Source organism: Lampris incognitus, chromosome 17 (assembly GCF_029633865.1).
Source record: "Lampris incognitus isolate fLamInc1 chromosome 17, fLamInc1.hap2, whole genome shotgun sequence".
NCBI lineage: Eukaryota > Metazoa > Chordata > Actinopteri > Lampriformes > Lampridae > Lampris > Lampris incognitus.
This window is the reverse complement of record NC_079227.1, coordinates 29,936,533-29,959,270: the sequence shown is the minus strand read 5'-3', so window position 1 is coordinate 29,959,270 and position 22,738 is coordinate 29,936,533. Positions and strand designations below refer to the sequence as shown.

At 43.8% G+C, this 22,738-nt stretch overlaps 2 protein-coding genes across 4 annotated transcripts in view; both read right to left on the bottom strand.

Moving 5' to 3' along the window:
• Positions 1–6,586, bottom strand: part of abca5 (ATP-binding cassette, sub-family A (ABC1), member 5) — a 38,382-nt gene extending 31,796 nt beyond the window's left edge. The window contains exons 1-3 of the mRNA XM_056297223.1: positions 6,563–6,586; positions 5,319–5,485; positions 42–231 (exon numbers count right to left, since the gene is read on the bottom strand). Of these exons, the coding sequence (XP_056153198.1) occupies positions 42–231; positions 5,319–5,485; positions 6,563–6,575 (370 nt within the window). The 5' untranslated portion in view covers positions 6,576–6,586. The remainder of the gene's footprint in view (positions 1–41; positions 232–5,318; positions 5,486–6,562) is intronic.
• A 564-nt stretch (positions 6,587–7,150) lies between these two features.
• LOC130127732 (ankyrin repeat and SOCS box protein 3-like) lies at positions 7,151–21,971 on the bottom strand. 3 transcript variants are annotated; one of them, XM_056297452.1, is made up of 10 exons: positions 21,958–21,971; positions 20,303–20,518; positions 19,865–20,038; positions 17,712–17,824; positions 17,485–17,617; positions 16,975–17,152; positions 16,574–16,789; positions 16,159–16,461; positions 15,914–16,047; positions 7,151–8,045 (listed from the first exon to the last, which is right to left on the bottom strand). In XM_056297452.1, exons 2-10 carry the CDS (start codon positions 20,499–20,501, stop codon positions 7,813–7,815), a joined length of 1,683 nt encoding a protein of 560 aa, XP_056153427.1. In that variant the 5' UTR covers positions 20,502–20,518; positions 21,958–21,971; the 3' UTR covers positions 7,151–7,812. The 3 variants fall into 3 exon arrangements, with proteins under 3 accessions (XP_056153427.1, XP_056153429.1, XP_056153428.1); XM_056297454.1 differs by having other exon boundaries at positions 19,865–20,035; XM_056297453.1 differs by having other exon boundaries at positions 21,568–21,967.
• Between the last annotated feature and the right edge of the window lie 767 nt (positions 21,972–22,738).

Sequence of the window (22,738 nt, the reverse complement as noted above, 5' to 3'; positions counted from 1 at the left end):
GGTTGGTATCTGGACATTTATGGTGTCAGAGAGACACTCACGCATCTCTTGGGCCACCTCCTCCATGATGTGGTTGGTGATGTTAGTGATGGGGGTGTAGCCCAGGCCCTTGGGCGAGTGGAAGTCATCGCTATCCAGCTCCATGGTGCTGATTCCTCCGTAATAAACATGAGGGTTCATGGTGCTGATGAGGATCAGGAGGCCCAAAAGGAGCAGAGGCAGGATCAGCTCCTGGAGGAGGCAGATAGACAGATGAGCACAGGACATAGACCATGAAAATACAGGAGTCCATAGTCATTATCAGAAATTTACCTGTCAGGGGAAAAAAAAAAAGGTATTTTCTAGGAGAGTCTGAGAACATGTTTTTCCCCACACTCTGAAGTACACCCAGTTGAAATGGTAGAATAGGGTGGCTGTAGTAAACTGCCAAATATTCACCCTTTCTCAAAATGGATAACATCCGACCAAAGGGACCATAAACAGAGGATTTTAGGCGAGGGGGATTGGCTTTTTTGGGGGTCCGTTTTCTCTTATCACACTTTACAGATGGATACCTGACAACAGCTTTGAAAACTGCACAGGAGTGACAGGACAGTTGTTGCATGATGACGGGACGTTGGACCAGAAGCTGTTACTGAGATTATTGGTTTGAAATTTGACGTTGAATTTCCATACACACAATGAGCAGGGAACAAAAAAAAGTTCTTGAGGAAAGAAAAGTTAGCGAGAGTTGATATAAAAAACACAAGAATGTACAAGTTGTGGGCATTTTGTTGTAGTTAGAGCTACATTAAAGTATGTATAGTAAATTAATGTCTACTAATACTACTTTCGGCTGCTCCTGTTAGAGGTCGTCACAGCGGATCATCCGTTTCCATCTCTTCCTGTCTTCTGCATCTTCCTCTGTCACACCAGCCACCTGCATGTCCTCCCTCACCACATCCATAAACCTCCTCTTGGCCTTCCTCTTTTCCTCTTCCCTGGCAGCTCCATATTCAGCATCCTTCTCCCAATATACCCAGCATCTCTCCTCCACACATGTCCAAGCCATCTCAATCTTGCCTCTCTTGCTTTGTCTCCAAACCGTCTAACTTGAGCTGTCCCTCTAATATAATCATTCCTAATCCTGTCCTTCTTCATCACTCCCAATGAAAATCTTAGCATCTTCAACTCTGCCACCTCCAGCTCCACCTCCTGTCTTTTCGTCAGTGCCACTGTCTCCAAACCATATAACATAGCTGGTCTCACAACCATCTTGTAAACCTTCCCTTTAACTCTTGCTGGTACCCTTCTGGCGCAAATCCCTCCTGACACTCTTCTCCACCCACTCCACCCTGCCTGCACTCTCTTCCACCCTCCCCATTACTTATTACAGTTGACCCCAAGTATTTAAACTCATATGTCTTGGTCACCTCTACTCCTTGCATCCTCACCATTCCACTGTCCTCCCTCTCATTCACGCATAGGTATTCTCTTTTGCTCCTACTGGCTTTCATTCCTCTTCTCTCCTGTGCATACCTCCACCTCTCCAGGCTCTCCTCAACCTTCACCCTACTCTCGCTACAGATCACAATGTCATCTGCAAACATCATAGTCCACGGAGACTCCTGCCTGATTTCGTCCGTCAACCTGTCCATCATCATTGCAAACAAGAAAGGGCTCAGAGCCGATCCTTGATGTAATCCCACCTCCACCTTGAACCCATCTGTCATTCCAACCCCACACCTCACCACTGTCACACTTCCCTCATACATATCCTGCACCACTCCTACATACTTCTCTGCCACTCCTGACTTCCTCATACAATACCACACCTCCTCTCTCGGCACCCTGTCATATGCTTTCTCTAAATCTGCAAAGAAACAACTCCTTCTGGCCTTCTCTATACTTCTCAATCAACAGTAACAATCAACAGTAGTAATCAACAGTATAGTAAATTAGTGTAAAGGACATTTTTCATATTAGCATGCCTTTAAAACCAATACTTACCAAAAGTCTGTTTTAATAACTTGGTTAAATTTATTTGCAGGGTTAAAACCACTAAAGTCTACTGACAAGCAGCTCATTAAACCCCCCTGGTTCATCCATGACAGACCCATCAGCAATGGTTCTTGGGAAGGAGTCAAAGAAGCAGAGTTTAAGATCTGTTGAGACTCTGCATTAACGGATGGACATGCTGCAAACTACAGATCCAGCATTCTGTACATTAGCACACAATTTCTGCAAAACGCCCATGAAATTCAGCCCTTTTATCACCAAATAACGGATGCGCAATATTGAACGTGTCCAAGGACTTCGACTTCCCTACCCATTAAGTCCCCTGATAAATGAGCAGGGCTGCTGCCCTCTCCACAAACATGATGCAACAGCTCGTCCTTGAGCGACAGAGAGGAAATTGAAGCTCTAAATTCAGAGCTATTGACACGCCAAGACCTGAACCCAGTGCCAGCACACCTTTCGAAATAGCTATAGATCAAAAGACCTTTTACACCTACGGTCGATTCATGTCAACTGCTTAAAGCGGATCAGGTATAAACACCTAGACACAAACACTATCTTTTGGGACTGGTATCCGAAAGTAAAGAGCTAGGCCTCCAGAGAATTGGGTCACCAGGGATTAGTCATGACAATAGACCCAACAAACCCATTTGGTAAACACTGTGTTTGTTCTCTGAGACAAATCAATAGCGTTACTGTCAAACTGGTGAGGCTCTGCGTTGCACGTCGCATAACGCAATTCATTTGATTTCCATTTAATAACCTCTCACAAGGGATGTGCGAGACTAAGACAGCCAATGATGAACAGAGGCATCTCTGCATGGTAGGAACGCAAATGCTATTACCCACTATTCAGCATCGCCACTTCCTTAATAGCAATTTAATTCCAAAAAGCCTCTTATCAGTTCCCCCAGGGAGATAAGATGAAACAGAGAGACACATTAAAAATGCAATAGTGCAACTTAAATCCAAATGAAAAATGCATGGTCTTACAAAGAGTAAAAGGGGGTGGGGGGGTGAAGGAAGAGGTACTAGCTGTAACATTTATTCAATTCCAAAATAAAATAAAAAGTGGGGAAGTGTTTTTTTTCCCCCAGTGAGAACTAGAGGCTCCCCTTTAACCCAGCACTCTAGTGGCCATAGGTAAAATTATCAGTCGACCGATTATGGGCAGCATGGTGGCCCAGTGGTTAGCGCTGTTGCCACACAGCAAGAAGGTCCTGGGTTCGAACCCCAGGCCATCCCAGGTCCTTTTTGTGTGGAGTTTGCATGTTCGCCCTGTGTCTGCATGGGTTTCCTCCGGGTGCCCCGGTTTCTTCCCACCATCAAAAAGACATGCATGTTAGGGTTAATACTCCTGCCTGTGAACCTGACCAAGGCAATAGGAAGAAATAACTGGAGCTGGTCCCCGGGCGCTGCACGGCGGCTGCCCACTGCTCCTAGCTACACAGCTAGGATGGGTTAAATGCAGAGCATAAATTTCATTTGTATGCATGTACAAAATGACTAATAAATAGTATTCTATTCTATTCTATCAGCCTGGCCAATTATCAGATCTGATATTCAGAATTTTTACAATTATCGGAATCATTAATTTTTTTTAATCAGATTAACAAAATAAATTGTTATAAAAATTTGCTACTTTGGCTCTGATACAGCTGCCTCTCTGTCGTCACCACGCTGTGGTCTTGAGCAATGTCCCGCCCACAGCACTATCTGATTGGTTACACGTCATGAGCAACACTGAAGGCGACTATGCCACAGACGGGTGCAGAGAAACGCATCTGCAGACTTGAGCACCTCCGGCGAGCAAGCGGAGCCGTGTTTCGAAGGTAAGGCAGCAGATATTGCTGAAGTTGCAATAAAGCTCACAATCCTCTACGCCGAAGTTGCAAAAACACCACAGTCTTATGATCTATTTCTATGATGACAAGCATGCCCAGTTTCCTAGTTACACCACTGAAAATGGCCGAATAACGCATTTTGTAGCAATGATGTTTATAACGAGACAATAGAGTATTTATGCAGCGATAGCTATCTCTTTGTGTGACGCTGGTGCCAATGCAACTGGAACTTATTTTATATATATTGTGAATGTAACATTACTCACCTGCATGAGTTAGTGTTTCTACATGTTTAGGTAGCCAATGGTCATAATAATGTAAGCTAATGTTCAGCCTCATAGAGCTAACTTGAATGTGACAGCGGACATCAGCAAATTCATTTGTTGATGATTTAAGATGATGTTGAAAATTTCTCTTTTAAATCAACATATATGCATAAAGGCATTTCAATGAAGTTTTGTGTTGGAGTTTGTGTTAGTCTAAATTTTTACACAAAGATTTTCGTTTTTACTGCAAATGTATATTGTTTGTTCAGTTATTGGTCTCCTTGATCACTAAATAATCGGTATCGGCCCTGAAAAAAACATACTGGTCAACCCCTAGTTTAAATGACTTGCGACACACGGGTGTGATAAAATGCCAGCTAAAGGGCTCGCTTAGCATCCCTCACATGGAACAACCAGACACAAAAAGAATATTCTCAAGAAGACACTGCTGACACCATGACAGTAAACAAGTCCTATGGGAGAAGTGAAGGATGGCGTAGGAGGCAAAATTACTGATGACCCCCTCCCCCCCAAAAAAGCTTAAAATCTTCTCTAAAGTTGAAATGGAGTTCACGAGGTTAAAAGAAGGGTTGAGCTGAACACTAAGATGTCAATAGCAAGTGAGGGAATGAGGTTTAAAACATAGTAACAGTAGAAGTGACCAAAGACCCAGCTGGCACAGAAATTTGTTAAAGCAGTGGTTATCAGTTATATGAGGAATGAAAAATAAAACAAGTAAAAAACTGTATTATGTAGTGCAACATTGTTAAGTTTATGCTGAGCAGATTCCCTGGATATGTACACGCATTTTATGAATCTGTAGGCCATTAGCTTTACGCCGATTGCTCCTGTTACATATACTGTAAAACAGTGTGGCCAACTGCTCCATATTCCAACCCACACTCTAAATCGGATGACGTGAACCTTTCCCCTCTTGTAAACGTGTTAACAACAAGGTCAACAGTCAGGTCTGACAACAGTGCTGTAAATCTATCAAAACAAAGATCATTCACCAGACTGTGACTTTCCATCTGAAAAGGTTTCGCTGTCCACCATCTAATCAAATCCACAGTGACAGTCCAATGCATGTTCTTACATCGGTTTGATATTTGTATATTCCTGAATGACTGATATGAATCTACACAGAGATGTACATTGGAAGTGTATACGTCTAGAGTAATGTCCAGCATGTAAATGCATGACAAAGCACCTGCAGACTCTGTTGTTTGGTCCTCCATTTAATGAGCAGATTCTTGTATAGAAGAATTCTTGTTTGGTGCCAGACTCCCGCGTCTCTTCTATATATGGGCTGCATGCTGCTTGACTGCCTCACCCGGATGATGTATGGAGTAGTTGTCTCCCAAACGCTGGGCTCAGCTGTAAATCAGAGGAACGCCACGGCAACATATTAAGTGTTTATTTCACAGTTAAGTTATTCACAGCGAGTGTTTTCAGTGGGGAAGGACCGCAGCAGTTTTCGCACACCGGCAACGTCAGCGTCAAGTTCACAGTGGCGCCCCCAGAAATGTTTCATAGGGGGAGGGCCAAATGGGGCCACTGAAAATCTTGGGGTGGCACACCAAAACCAAAAGCCATGACTGAATTTCGGGAATTCTATGCTGCTGTTGTAGTGTACTGTATAGGCTAGTAGAAAACTGTCAATATGAGAGTTAAGAAAAATATACATTATTGATTTAAATGAACAGCACCTAATGCAAAACATCAGATAGACGCATATTATGCATAATCAGAAGCATATTCTGCATATGCGACTCGTGGGGGGGGGCAGCGGGGGGGCCAGGGATAGTATCAGGGCGGCCCTGGCCCCCCCTTGGGGGGCGCCACTGCGCGAAGTTCACGCTGGCTCGGTTCAGTCGGCGTGTTCATTTCGCGAGTATTCGCCCATCAACGGCTTCGTTTGTTTGCTGGGCACCGATGCTTGACGCCGTGCCCTTGCAAGGCAAGACGACGGACTAGTATAAACAGAGGCTCTCGGAGCGCTTCTGCAGGCAAACCCCACAAACAGGCCATCCGTCCACGGAGTGGCTACCATGCCGCGTCTGTCCACAGAGGCTCCGTTTTGGTGCATCGCATGCAGAAACAAACGTTCTGGGTCAACGTATATCATGACTGAAGCCTTAGCAGGAGGAGGAAGAGGAGGAGGAGGAGGAGGAGGGGGGGCCGCTCGCGTTAGCCAACTAGACCAACCTGCTGCTGCGAGGCGCCGACGAGGCTAACGCCGCCTCCGTGCCATCAAATGTGTGACTAAGATAGGGACAACCGTAGTCGCCTGTTATTCCCAACGTAAACAAAGGCGCCGGCGTTGGCAGATGAATCAGAAGCTGGCGTCAAACGAGCTAGCCCCCCCACCACCACCACCACCACCCCCGACACGTAGCCGATAACCCCCCCACAATGCACACGCACAGAAAAGCCAGCATTTAAAACACTCACCTATGGTATACATCAAGACATGTCTTCCCCTGCGCTTTACACGGCTCGATTAGCTTGCATTTCGATTTTGAGGTTGTTTTTTTTGTTTTTGTTTGTTTTGGGTTTTTTTTGGCGTAGTGATGAACCCAAAACCCGGAGTCCTTGTTTCGCCTGTCGCTACTTCCGCCTGTCAGTGTACGAAACCCGACGGAGGCGACACCGGCCAATCAGATCTCAAGTAGCTCCGCCGTCGTGACGAGGGTTTCAGCCAATCACGAATGGATCCATTTACCTTCGGCGTTGTCAAGCTGTCGCTGGAATCGGTGTTTTTTTTTTGTGTGTCAACGATTAAATAATAGTAAAAATAATCACTCTCTGAGTTGGACTTCAAATACATAAAGACTTCAATCTATCAATAACAGAATACATATGGCATGTGTGCAGGAGAGAGGAGGCAGGTGCAGGGTCAGCTTGATAAGAGCAGTCCAACAATGAAACTTTTATAATCCCCCACTGCCATTTAAATAGTTGCGGCTACAGACATGAATAAAAATAAACGACCAAATCAGAGAGAGGGACAGACACCAAATGTTGCATTCAAAAGACATACAGTACAAACAACTTTATTAATCCCACTACGGACAATTTGTTTGGAGAAGCTTGTGATCATAAAACACAGTAACATGCAAACAAATAGCACGAAAAATAAATAATAACACCCCAGGGAGCGAAATGTGGAATCAAATCGATAAACGTATATAATAAGAAACACAATAAGATAAACGTGATAAAGACACAACAATCCGACAAAAAACACATAAAAATAGCACAAGCATATTTACTGGTGAGACAGCCATGGCAGCTGAGACCAGCTCAAGATGGTTGCGGTTGATGAGAGCCCACAGTTGGAACACTCCTGCAGGTGAAGGCTAATTTGGTCTTTGCTGCCCGACTCAGGCAAGGCGTACAGGCTAAGGGGCGAACCGCTTGTGACCCTGAGATACCTGCTGAAGATGCAGAAGGGTTCACCGCAATGCGAATACTCCGACCGCCCTTCCACCAAGGAATGCCATCAAGAGGAGTAACTTGCAACATCTTGAGTAGCGCCCGCAGTTTCTGCTTGTAGCAAAGCATCTCTGGTGTTTATTTCGCTCGTAATTGCATTTATATAATACATAAGTGCAAAATGCAAATGTGTATCATTCTGAGTCATATATCAGGGTAATAGACAGACAATGTGAGATAACAGTAGTCTATATCAGTGATCCATTTTATAGAACATGTCTGTGTTTATGTGTGCTGCGGTATCCTTGTATTCGTTGTGACACGGGTGGATGCGGTGAGTGTGTGTAGGACGTTTGTTGGATATCTGTGAACTGGATGTAGCTGTATAGATTGACAGGTACAGGGAGCTGCTGGACAACATCGGTCCTCATCAGTACGTCCGACCCCAAAATCTCTCTGACCTTTAGTCTGCAGAGGTGAGATAGGCAGGGGACACACTCTAGAGGGAGGGAGGAAAGAAAGAGGGAGAACAAAATAAAGTGAGAAGGAGAGAAACAGCTTTCATTCAGAAGTTGCTGACAACTACTCTAAGTTTTGTCTTTATGCATGCTCAATAATCCAGGTAAGAAAACCAAAGAAGGTTGAATCAGTTCAAATTCAAGCTCAAGTTCAACTACTTTATTTGTCACATGCACAGAAAATAAACGTTGTGTCCAGTTCATCTGGACACAACGTTTATTGACAGATACGTTTCATCACTCATCTAAGTGACCTCTTAGTCTAAACTGACTGCAGGTATCCCCGTCCTTATAAACAATACAGCTGCATAATGACCGAAACCAATGATCAGTTTCATATGTAAATACAGGCATTAGTAATTACAGTTACAATGGCCATGTGTACTATTCACAGAGGATTAGGGAATGTTTGCAATCACAAACCTATAGCAGTTACCAACAATAATGGGTTTAGTTTAAGGTAGTAGGACATCAATCCGAATTGCCACTCTCTCGTCCTGGAGCAAACCACAGCTTACATTGAAACCAATATCAGCCCTAACATACATACACACTCCTCCACCTCTCCAGCTTATATCTCTTCTAGTAACTGAATAATTTTCTATTTTGATTTCAGACTCATTCACAGACCCATCAAGCCCTTCAAAACATAGAATCCCCAATTTACAGCTCGATACCATCTGTATAATTTCCTCTATTTTGGAAGAAGGGTTCTGATATTGAGATGCATAATATGGAGTCCTCTAGTAGTGAATATCTTCAAGTTATAATTAATAGCCTCTTTTTGAGGGGATGAATCCGTTTTATTGTCAGCAGGTCTCCTGACCGAATGATCCCTCACTGTTGACATTGCAGGTCTATCCCCCCTGTCATTTCTTCCTCTCCTCAGGTGATTGCCTCCCACTGCACCGGCACCCAAATGATCAGCCTTGCCCATTCTCACAGCAATCTGTAATACTGGGTTGTTGCGCCGACATGCCCGACCTTCCCACACCTCTGAATCCAACCCGGTTGTCTGACTGGCTGTCGACCCTGGACATCTGTGAATATTTACCAATAAAAGCAAACAGTGATGACCATCCACTTGATGTTTTCCTATAATCGACCTCCATCCATAAGTAGTCTTGTGGAGGTAAAGATGAATGAAGGTTCTAAACAACGAGTCTCTCCCGAAACCAAAATATTTCAAGCCACCATTATAAAATGACAAAACGTATACATCATGCGGCCCAATGGAAACTTTTGTATCATGCAGCAAATTGGGCCCCGTATCTAAAAAAAATTCAACATCAAACAATAAACTAAAAAAAGCTGTCAGAACACTAAACTTGCTTGCAGTCATCTTGCTCCTCCCCACTGTTAGACTGACTAAGAAGGGGAGTTGAAGGGGAATTGCCAGGAAGAGTGTACCTTGATTATGTGAGTTACAGGGTGAGGCCATATGAGAGAGCTCCTCTCAGCTGTTTTTGCTGTCAAGAATATGGACATATGGCTACAGTATGTAATGGCGTCAGAAGATTTGGGAGATGCGGACAACTGTAATGTGGAAAATTGTACAGTTGAGAAAGCACAAGCAAAGTGCCTGCACTGCAAAGGAAATCATGATACGAATCATGATACGAGGTCAGCACAGTGTCCAAAAAGAAGTAAGGAAGAGAAAGTGAATAAGATGAGAGCAGAAAAGGGACTGTCATATGCTGAATCTGCTAAAAGAATGGAGAGAAACAACGAGAATGATGTGAGATAAGCTAAGGAAGAAAAGTCAGTCCGGAAGCATGCTTTTGCGAGGACCAGATGAAAATTTTGGCCTTTTTGATAATGATAATTAACTGCACTGATGCGAGTAGAAAGAAAATCTGAGAGAACTGGCATATTTGTAGATGCAGCAAGGACATTTCTGGGAGTTGTGGGTGTTTCTGGAGGTGTGCAGCAGCTGCTGAGAGAGGCGTTTAGTCACTCAGAAACCTTTAATTGAGATGTTTTTTTTTTCTTTTTTTGTTTTTTTAGTAAACACATTCTGGTCCACTCTCTATTCCAGTTGGTAGCGGTAATGTACCAAATCGTTCTATGCCAACTGACAATAAGTAAACCTAAAGAAGAAAAACAAAGAAGAATATATTGCCGCTCATGGATACTACTGAAACGCTAAGAACGGGATATTTTGCTGCTCTTTCCACATCTGGTTACACCAGCGGTCGGGAACCTATGGCTCGCGAGCCATATATGGCTCTTCCGGTGACGGCATATGGCTCCCAGACAATTTTGAGTTGAAAATTATTTTTTTTTCAAAAAAATCAGTTTGTAACTGATTTTAAAATACTTGTGATATTTCTTAATAATACTGTGTCATTTTAAAGTAAACAGAAATTAGTTTTGAAGATAAATTTCACGGGTCACCCGTGGGTCGGGTCGGGAACCAATGGCTCGCGAGCATGTCCGGGTCATTGTAAAGGTGAAGAAATCAATTTTATCAGATAGCCAACTAGTTTATCCGCTTCAACCCTTGTAACGGAAAAGATGGCGAAAAGAAAAAAAGACGATGATTACCGTGCATTCCAGGCTGCGTGGACAGAGGAATTTGCATTTGTGGAGAGAGCAGGATCTGCGGTATGTCTAATATGCAATGATAAAATTGCATCGATGAAACGGTCAAATATAAAGCGGCACTTCGATACGCACCATGCTTCATTTGCATCGAAATATCCAGCGGGGGACAGCAGGAAAAGGGCATGCGAGGAGCTACAGCGGAGAGTGCAGACGAGTCAGCAGCAACTACGTGTGTGGACCAAGCAAGGTGACGGGAATTCCGCTAGCTTTGCGGGGGCTTTGGCAATAGTAAGGAATGGAAAGTCATTCACAGATGGCGAGTATGCCAAAACATTCATGCTTGATGTGGCCAATGAACTGTTTGATGACTTCCCAAATAAAGACAAGATAATCAAACGAATAAAAGACATGCCCCTGTCAGCAAGAACTGTGCACGATCGTAGCATCATGATGGCAAATCAAGTCGAGGAAACACAAATTAAGGACATAAACGCCGGGACATACTTTTCTCTCGCGTTAGATGAGTCAACAGACGTTAGCCATCTATCTCAGTGCAGTATCATTGCCAGGTATGCTGCAGGTGACACACTGCGTGAGGAAAGCTTGGCTGTTTTGCCAATGAAAGGGACAACAAGAGGAGAGGATTTATTCATGTCTTTCATGGAGTTTGCTAAAGAAAAAAAACTACCGATGGATAAACTTATTTCTGTCTGTACTGATGGTGCACCCTGTATGTTGGGGAAGAACAAAGGATTTGTAGCGCTTCTCCGTGAACATGAAAAGAGAGCCATCCTAAGTTTTCATTGCATCCTGCACCAGGAGGCGCTTTGCGCTCAGACGTGTGGCCAGGAGCTTGGCGAGGTGATGTCTCTGGTCATTCGAGTGGTCAACTTTATTGTTGCCCGAGCTTTAAATGATCGCCAGTTTAAAGCTCTGTTAGAAGAAGTTGGGAATCATTATCCCGGTCTGCTTTTACACAGCAACGTGCGTTGGTTGTCAAGGGGGAAGGTGCTCAGCCGTTTTGCAGCTTGCCTGAGTGAAATCCGGACTTTTCTTGAAATGAAAGGCGTCAAGCATCCTGAGCTAGACAACACTGACTGGCTCCTGCAGTTTCACTATCTCGTGGACATAACTGGCCATCTGAACCAGCTCAATGTGAAAATGCAAGGTATTGGAAATACAATCTCATCCCTTCAACAAGCAGTGTTTGCATTTGAAAGCAAGCTGGAAGTCTTTCTCAGGGACATTGAAACAGGTCGTCTTCTGCACTTTGAAAGACTGCAACAATTTAGAGATGCATGCTTAGCAAGTGACTCCACTCAACATCTGGATCTCCAGCAGCTAGCTGGCTTTACGTTCAATCTCCTGCAGTCATTCAAAGCACGTTTTGGAGAATTTCGTGCGCGCACTGGTCTTTTCAAGTTCATCACTCATCCACATGAGTGTGCAGTGGACAAAATCGACCTGACATGCATCCCCGGGGTCTCTATCGGAGACTTTGAGCTGGAAGTTGCTGACCTGAAGGCATCAGACATGTGGATGAGTAAGTTCAAGTCACTTAATGGAGAGTTGGAAAGTCTTGCGCGACAGCGAGCAGAGCTGGTGAGGGAACACAAGTGGACAGAAATTAAAAATCTTCAACCTGAAGACCAGCTGATTCTTAAAACTTGGAACGAGCTTCCTGTGACATACCACACAATGCAGCGTGTGAGTATTGCCGTATTGACCATGTTTGGCTCTACATATGCATGTGAACAGTCTTTCTCGCATATGAGGAACATTAAGACCAACCTACGCTCACGTTTAACTGATGGAAGCCTCAACGCCTGCATGAAGCTCAACCTCACCACGTATGAACCAGACGACAAGGCCATCAGCAAAACCATGCAGCACCAGAAGTCGCATTAAAAGTAAGACATATTTAATTTATTATACGTTAAAAATACTATATGGCTCTCAATGAAATATATTTAGAAATATTTGGCTTTTATGGCTCTCCCAGTCAAAAAGGTTCCCGACCCCTGGGTTACACACTAACAGTCCAGCTTAGAGCAAGTAGGAGAGAAAGGAGCTCTCCATGTGCCAAGAGGCATGACGTAGAGCAGACAATTAAAGCACTCCAAATAACAATCACTCCGACAAAACAATACAATCTTAGAAAAACAAGAGATATCCGTAGCTAGAAACAGGTAAAAGAGGGGGAGTTAACAAATTAGAATAATAATAATTACTTTAATTAACAAATATTACTGGGACCACTACATAAATATCCAGGCATTGGGGGTGTCTGCGTAGCATAGCAGTCTATTCCATTGCCTACCAACACCAGGATCACCGGTTCGAATCCCTGTGTTACCTCCTGCTTGGTCAGGCGTTCCTGCAGACACAATTGGACATGTCTGCGGGTGGGAAGCCAGATGTGGGTTAAGTGTTCTGGCTGCTGCACTAGCGCCTCCTCTGATCGGTGGGGGGGGGGGGCTGTTCAGGGGGGAGAGGGAACTGGGGGGAATAGCGTGATCCTCCCACACGCTACGTCCCCTTGGTGAAACTCCTCACTGTCAGGTGAAAAGATGCGACTGGCAACTCCACATGTATTGGAGAAGGCATATGGTAGCTTGTATGGTATTACATTAAAAAAAATATATATCCAGGCATTCCCATTATACACGTAACCACGACCCCTCTAACGAATTGGCCACCATTTCGAACACTGACCATACATGGTCTAGCCATATACTAGGTTTTGACCTAGTCTTGTTAGAGGAACAGCAGTTTCTGCATTCCTTGTTCAGTTTTAAAAGTAAATGAAAAAGATGATTTACGTGTGTTTTTTTCTCAGGTGTTTGACTTTACATCCATAAAAGAGCAGTAAGTGTCTCATGGAGCAAAAAGGCATAAACCAAAGACAACTCTCTATGGCACAAAAAATGTAATCTGTAAGTTGAAAGAATAGAAAAATATACTAATAAGAACAGCAAAAATATTAGGTATGGCAAGTGCAAAAATTTAAGTTGTGAAAAAGAAAAATTGTGGGTTAACCTAAAAATAAGCAAACTGTTCAGCCCAGGAAAAGCCATAATCTGCAATTCCTCTTTAGTCCTGATCTCTATCAGCAAAACAAACACCTGAAAATTCAGTAGAAAGGCAGCTGATATAGTATAACACACTTGCTACAGCTGCCATTTTTGAATGCCCTCAGTAGATATCAACAAACTATGCCACGATTGCAAGATGCGGAGGACTGCGAGTGTGTGCAAACTCTTGTATTGATTACGCATCAACCAACAACTAAAACAACTCAGCTGGCCCAGCTCCTGTGTTTCTGAATCCAGAAATCTCTTAATAGGGGAGAGGGTGAGCGGTCATGTATCATATACTTTGTGTTAGTCAGTACCTTTTAGTGGCCTCTGTTCATTATATCGTGCTTCAAGGAAGCCACCTTTAAGAGGAAACAGTGTTTTGTAGCTTTAATGCAATCATTGCATTGAGGTGATTGGCAACCATATACTGATGAGCCAAAACATAACCATGTGCCTAATATGCTGTTGGTCCTCCGTGTGCTGCCAAAACCGCGCTGACCTGCCGAGGCATGGACTGCAACAAGACCCCTGAAGTTGTCTTGTGGTATCTGGCACCAAAACATTAGCAGCAGATCCTTTAAGTCCTGTAAGTTGTGAGGTGGAGCCACTCTGGATCGGACTTGTCGGTCCAGCACATCCCGCATATGCTCAATTGGATTGAGATCTGGAGAATTTGGTGGACAGGGCAATACCCTGAATACGTCACCATGTTCCTCAAACCATTCCCGAACAATATGTGCAGTGTGGCAGAGAGTGTTGCCCTGCTGAAAGAGGCAACTGCCATCAGGGAATACTGCTGCCATGATATTACCATTGCCATTGGTAATACCATTGCCATGAGGCAATTCTCTGGGGTGTACCTGGTCTGCAATGACATTTAGGTAGGCAGCACATGTTAAATTGACATCCACATGAATGGCCAGACTCAGTTTCCCAGTACACCGTTGCCCAGCGTTGCACACTCCCTTCACCGGCTTGTCTTCCCACAGTACATCCTGGTGCCAGCACTTCCCCAGGTAAACGGCATACACTTAAACGGCCATCCACGTGATCTTAAAGAAAACAGGACTCATTGGACTGGGTGACCTTCTTCCGCTACTTGCATGCCCATTGTAGGCACTTTCTTTTTTTTTTTAATTTATTTCTGATTTTTCCCTTTTTTCTCCCAATTGAGTGGCCAATTGATCGCTATTTTAATTCAAACACCCACCCTCGTATTGCATGCGTTCGCCAACTGCATCTCTCCGGCCGGCAGTCTTGAAGGAAAGCGCCTCCCCACTTTCGTGACAAGGCGAATCCAAGCCGAACCACTGTTTTTCCGACACACACAGAGACGCATTCACATGACGAACACAAGCCGACTCCGCCCCCCTCCCGAAGACAGCGTTGCCAATGATTGCTGCTTCATCGAGTCCGGCCATAGTCGGATCTGACGAGACCGTGGCGCGAACCCCAGTCCCCAGTGGGCAACTGCATCGACACCAAACCGATGCTTAGACCGCTACGCCACCGCGGACTATTTGTAGGCACTTTCAATAGTGGACATGGGTCATCATAGGCACTCTTACCGGTCTGTGACTACGCAGCTCCATACACAACAGGGTGCAATGCACTGTGTTGTGACACATTCCTCCAGTAAATGTCATTAAATTTTTCTCTGACTTGTGCCACAGTGGACCTTCTGTTGGTTTGGACCAGACGGGATAGCCTTCATTGCCCTCACCCATCGATGAGCCTTGAGTGCCCAACACCCTGTCGCCGGTTTGTGGCTTGTCCCACGTTAGACCACTGTTGATAGGTACTCACCACTACTGACCGGGAGCAACCCACAAGCCTTGCTGTTTCAGAGATACTCTGACCCAGTCACCTGGCTAGAATGATTTGGCCCTTGTCAAAGTTGCTCAAGTCTTTACTTCTGCATCCTACACGTTGACTACGAGAACTTATTGTTCGCTTACCATCTAATCTACCCAGACCTTGACATGTGCCCTTGTTTGAAAATGATCAAAATTATTCGGTTGAATTGTGAGTGGTCATAATTGTTTGGAGCCAAAACATTATGACCACCATGGATTAAAAGTGGACTGTTTGTGCTTCGGTCTCTCACTCAAATTTTAATCTCAAATAATGTGTCAGATACAGAGCAGATTTGATTTCTTACTTTTGAAAGGAACTGCTGTAAATTGATATCCTCAATCTACATTATAAATCTAATACTATACCAAAATGTGCATGCGGTGTCCATGTCTTCTCCTCCTTTCTCTGGTGCAGAATAAGTTTCAGAGAAGGAGAAAGAGTTGACCAGTTCACAAACTCCAGTAGGTAATTCAGCACCCCACCGTCTGCCTCCTCCAGCCTGCAAAAGTGTTGACAAGCAACTCATCAAGTATGGTCAACTGTCAATCCCTCAGAGAGAAAGAAAGAGAGTGTGGGAGAGAAAGAATTTGAGAGCGTGACAGAGACTTACATGTTGGGCTGAAGTAGTAAAGAAGGCTCAAGTCCTGCCTGTAGAAGCAGGGGCAGCCAGCAGGCGGCAAAATGCACCTCACTGAGCGCCACACACATCAGCTCCCTCAGTTCCTGCAGCTTTAACACAGTCCTTTTTGCATGCTCTGGTGAAGAAATGGTACCCCTCTTCCAATCTGGTCGAGGGATCCACCTGTGCTGCAGTATCAGTTGCAGTAGGTCAGTTTTCTCCGTGGACAAGGCATACATCAAATCATCTTCGCTCAGAGTTGCTCCTGCAGCTATCAGCAACCTCACTGATTCACTGAAACAGATTTTAATCCCCATTAGGGGAAACTAATATAAAACACATTAACTTTTAGTTTATAAATGTGTTTAGGGATTAGTAAGGCTATTAAATATGCTCATTTACAAACCTGTATGGCTCATCAGATGTAAGAAACAAGGCAAATGAAAGTGGTGAACGGAGGCCCAGGATGTGTGTGCAGTCCTGGGCATCTGAGCTGTAACCCTCTCTCAAAAGTAGCTCGACACTCTTGCTTTGCTTCCTCACAGCCAAATACAGTGGACTCACCATGCCTAAGCCGCGGTCGCAGACACGGTCCGTAACAGCTATCAGCCTATTAAGGATACTGGTATGCCAAAATCAAATGGAGAATAAAATCATGAAATATTCTACAAATTGCTAATAATCACATGCACAGTTATATTAAAAGTACATTTTAAAGCCTGTGAGCAAGACCTGCTTTTTTGCATGCTTGACATTCAAATTAGGAGTCCTGTAGTGTTTTGTCAAAAGATACCAATAGATTATCACCCGATATGGCCAAACTCGGCCGCGGCATGAATGGGCAACTGCGGCCAGTCACAACTACAAGTTAGGTTTGGGTCTGCGCCGTGGTCCAACAGAAGCGCCACACAACCAACATGACCCTCCTGGGATGCAATCATGAGTGGTGTGGCCAGATCAGCTGCCTGTGCATTCACATTAGCACCTGCAGTGGAAACCATATCATACACACAATTAATTATTGTGATAGTTTATCAATTTGCAAGATTTACTCTTTAAGGGGAGTGGAAAATCAATTCACCTTTTCCAGTGTCCGTATTCTGTGTTTAGATAGTGGGAAAATAGAAAAGGAGACATAGTAGGGGAGACACAATGCTCCAGTGTGATCCAATCCAGTCAGGTTAATCGGAATGTGTGGGGTTTAACCATTACATATTTTGGGGCATGAGCACTTTTTTTTCCCAAAAACAATTATTTTAAATACTAGAATCTCTTCACTCGCATAAACAGACATATGAGAAAATAAAAGCTTTTTACCTGCATCAATGAGAATTTCCAGGCATTTTTGCTGTCCATACTGTGCAGCCACAAAAAGCGGGGTGATTTTGTGGTCATCAAGGGCCTCAAGGTGACATACACTAACAAGTATGTGCACAATTTCAATGTAACCCTTGGGAAGTACAAGATAAGTCAGTATTTCTGAAAGGGATACATTTTTCACACGGTGGCAGTTAAAGATCTGTGGATACGGGTTCCATTATTACCTTGTAAACAGCTTGATGAAGGCAGGTCCAACATGAAGCAGTGTGCGTTCCATTAACCTCCGCGCCTTTACTGACCAGGTATTCCACAATCTCTTTGTGTCCACCATCCACAGCTGTTGGTAAGTCATCAACAATGAATAAATAATACAGCAATACAGATAACACATAACACCCTTAACAACCAAATGTTAATTTACCAAAAGGCAGTTAAGGATGTGAGATCAGCATACTTCTCTGAACTAATATTGAGAAATAACCCACAATCCTGAAGTTCTCTTCGGGGTAATTGATTCTGTCATTAATGGTCCCTCCACTTCTCTTTTTGAACCTGATGTTGAGTTGTCTGAAAAATTTCTCACTCGTTTTGTAAACAAGGTGGAGAATATTAGTTCCCAAATCCAGCCAGGCTCTTTTTGTTCCATTCCCCATGTCAATTCTGCCTCTTTCACCCAATTTCAACCAATTACAATTTCAGTGTTGGAGACTACAGTCTCCAGTATGAGCTCCTCCTCCTGCATCCTAGATATCATTCCCACTAAGCTACTCAAGGAGGTATTTTCCAGTATCAGCCCTGTTATTCTTCAAATTCTTAATAATTCTCTGGCCTCCAGTTCTTTTTCAGACAGTTTTAAGCATGCCATCATTCATCCATTGCTGAAGAAACTTAATTTAGACCCCCTGTCCCTAAGTAACTACAAGCCAATCTCCAAACTGTCTTTTTTATCTAAGGCTCTGGAGAGAGTAATTTCTTCTCAGGTGATTTCACCACTTCATAGTACTGAGACAGCTCTACTTAAGGTCACTAATGATCTACTACTGAATGCAGACAGAGGGGACTGCTCAATTTTAGCTCTTTTGGACTTAAGTGCTGCCTTTGACACGGTTGATCACAACATCCTCCTACATTGCTTAGAGACTTGGGTTGGCGTCAAGGGCTTGGCTCTTTACTTATTACACTCTTACCTCACCAACAGAATTTTTTCTGTTGTTCTGGGTAACTCTACCTCCTCAGTGGCTCAGCTGAGTTGTGGTGTCCCTCAAGGCCCAGTTCTTGGTCCCCTTCTCTTCTCTATATACATGCTGCCCCTTGGCCAGGTCATTCAAAATCAAGATGTGCTCTACCATTTTTATGCTGACGACACTCAGTTATACATGCCACTAAAACCCACTGATCCCAGCACCCTATTAAATCTCAAAGCTTGACTTACCGAAATTAAATTCTGGATGTCCAAAAATGTTCTTAAATTTAATGACGATAAGTCTGAGGTCATTCTGTTCGGTAACAAAAATTTCATCAGTCCGTTTGCTACTAATCTTGGTGGTCTGTCAGGTAGTCTTACACAGGCTGCTAGGAATCTTGGGGTAATATTTGATGCTAACCTCAGTTTTGACAATCAAATTAAGCATGTTGTTCAGTCATGCTTTTTCCAACTCAAGCTAATCTCCAAAATTAGATCATTGTTATCATTGCCGATTTGCAAAAAGATGTACACGCTTTTATCTTTTCTCGACTACTGTAATGCACTTTATTCTGGTATCAGCAAGGGCTCACTCCACAGTCTGCAGTACAAAATGCTGCCGCTCGGCTCATTACAGGGACAAGGAGGCATAACCATATCACTCCTGTGCTTGCCTCCCTACACTGGCTCCTTGTTATATTTCCAATTGATTTTAAAATTTTACTGCTCACTTTTAAGGGTTTATTTAAATGGTATTGCTCCTTTATACATTTGTGATTTATTGACTTGGTATGCTCCCCTCGACTATTAAGGTCTGCAGATGGAGCCCTGCTAGTTATTCCCAGGTCTTGGTTGGTTACAAAAGGTGATCGGGCTTTTGCTGTTAGAGCCCCCACACTATGGAACGCTCTTCCTGCTGAGCTAAGACGAACTAAGTCTCTAGCTTCTTTTAAATCTCGTCTTAAAACTTTTCTTTTTATGAAAGCTTTTACAAATGTTTGATATTTGTTTTTATTTTTACTGTTTTTATTTTTACTCTTATTTGATCTTACTGTTATTCCTGCCTTGTCTGGTTTTATCTGTTTTTATTTTTATGAAGCACTTTGTAACATTGTTTTAGAAAGGTGCTATATAAATAAAATTATTATTATTATCATTACAGCAATGTGTGTCTTAAACACGTGGTGTTTTTACCTGCATACAGAGGACAGGACAGGTCATTGGTTGGCTGGTCAACATTGGCGTGTGCTTTCAGCAGAAGCTTAACCACAGATAGGTGTCCACGCTGTGCAGCCAGGTAAAATGCAGACTCGCCCTCATGTGTCAAAGAGTTCACATAAGCACGACTGCTGCGGGAGCAGCCTGCTGCTGGCAGTCATGAAGGCAAAAGCAAAGCAGCATGAAATCAGGCAACTGGCTTGTTTAGATACGATAAAAACTGAGAGAAAAGGGGATCTAAAACACTGCACATGGATCAGGGTCATTCTGAGGGTAGGCTGTGGTTTGCCAAAGGATGGACAAAAATGACACTCAATGTGATAGGAGGTACCAATTCAGAGGGGGACTTTTAGGCTGGTAATCTTCGACCAGATCATCTATAACGTTTACTCTGCATTTTGTATCCTCGCTTACCGGCAGCAGACAAAATTTCTCGCACACAGTCCTTGCTGCCAGCGGCTGCCGCCTCGTGGAGAGCATTCCACCCACGGTTATCTCTGCTCTTCACACTGAAGCCTCTGCGGATCAGCTTCTGCACTTGAGCTCTGCATCCCGAACGAGCAGCTGCAGCAACAATGGACACGGTGTCGCTGTAGCACTCAGTAAAGTCCATCCCCCCTTTTAACTGACCTGGAATGATAACAGGCAGATCATGACTTGAATTCACAAACGGGCGCACGGTAGGGAGCTCACGAAGTTTCACACCAATGCACGCTCAGAAAATACGTTGCATATGACAGTGGTTCTCAATCCGGTCCTCAGGAACCCCGAGTACTGCTGGGTTTTCTACTCTACCAGGCAATTCGTTATATTAACCTGTTGTTCAAGCCTCCAATCATTGGGGTATTACAACTTGAACGAGTAGATGTAATGAACCAAGTGGGTTGAAAGAACAGAAAACCAGCAGCTTTGGATGTCCCCGTGGACCGGACTGAGAACCACTGGCACATATCATTAACAGTGGTTCTCAACCTTTTTGGGGTCCTGGACCCCCTGCGTATTTTTGATCTACCCTGAGGACCCCTCCACCTGATCTTGGGGGAGAGGGGTTGCAATTTGATAGAAACAGTAGAAACTGCATTTTAAATTGCATTATAGCATTTATTCACTCTTTGGGGCAAAAATAAGAGCTTTCAGTTGTAACTTAGATATAGTTAACAAAACAGAACTCTTATGCAGTAACTTTCAGATATATGTAACAAAACAGAATATGTATTCAGTAACTTTCAGATATATGTAACAGAATTTTTATGCAGTAACTTTTAACACTGCAAACGGGAGCGAGATCTCTTATTAAAATACAATAAATTACACTTGTGAAACAGATGTAATTAGAGAAAAAAGTCCTGTTACCCTTTATAGTTTAGGTAGATAAAGGTCTCAGTCACATTTGAGTAAAATAATCCTATTTCTATAAATGTCATAGGATCTTTTTTTTAAAGATATTTTATTTTCACGGACCCCTTGCAATTACACCACGGACCACTAGGGGTCCGCGGACCCCCGGTTGAGAAACACTGCTTTATAGCATTAGCCTATGCGATGCCTCCTTTCCCATCAACGCTGTTATCTAACAAATGAATACCGCTACTCCGTAAATGTCACCAAAACAAACAGCTGAGCTGCGAGTCACGATACGACGCCCAAAGCATGACGTGTAATGTGTCGTCTGATTTTACCGTCTTGCTTTCATCCACAATGACTTCTGGTTTGCCGTCTGCCGTAGAATTGTCCGACCCCCCCCCCGAAGAATGCGACTACCCTTGGCGTCAAGGGGGTAACGGTTAGGGGGGTAGAGTTAGTCTAACCTAACCTCGCCTAGCGCCAAGCGGCGTCAGAAAATTCTCGTAACACCGGACTCCATGCGAACGCATCATAAAGCTAAACGCTAACCTTCCGTAAAAACCAGGCACTGGGCTAAGTCGCCTGACTGCATCAGCTAGCAACAGCGCTTGCCGTCTCGCCCATCCAACTATAAGCGATCGTCCCTTTTGTGTAAAAACCGCATCATTTCACGCCAAAGCATGTTACGGCGTGGTTAACGATGCGAGCCGCGCACTTTAACTTACCGCCGCGAAGGCGTTTATCCGTCCAGCGTGCGTTCTGACAGGAAGTCCCCCCTTCTTCCGTGCGTATGGATATGGTTCCTACCATTGGTCGACATTATAAAAATACAGCCCATTTAAAAGAAGAAGAAGAAGAAAACGTTTCCGTGAGAACTGCGGAGCCCGGGAGGTGACATGGACATTTGTTTTTTTATTTTTCTACAAAAGCTTTAGGGACAACGTTATTGAGTGGAGACAAAATCTGTAACCCCGGCGCTCAGTCTGTCACGGGGGCTAATATTGCTGCGGCACAGCGGCTGTCTAATAAAAAACCGTCTAGTTCCACTGACAAAGTTTAAATGTAGAGTAGTTACTATATTTGTCTTAGTCAGGAGCAGCCTAGGGTTCTGGCTGGAACCAGCCCAGGTGCAACATGACCGTAGACTGTGTGTAATTTATAATCCTTGCCATGGAATAGGCCAGATTGATTTTTATAGCTGTTGTCATAGTTTAGGTCAGATTGTTATTTACTGATGTTTCAGATCAGTTTACTAATTATATTGTAACGATCACGGATGAAGATACTCGGTAGCCCTTAACTAACGGGTCGGACCCTTTAGTCGGCTGGTTAACGTTGTCGCTTGCGGAACGGGAGAACGGGTTCGCACCCCGGCTGGGGCGGTTCCAGAGCTACCCCCCGAATTTATTGTTGCTGAATCGATTAAATCTATATTCATTATGTTGTTATCATACAGGCCAGATTGCTATTTATATCCACTGTTTTAAATAGATCAGATTGTACTTA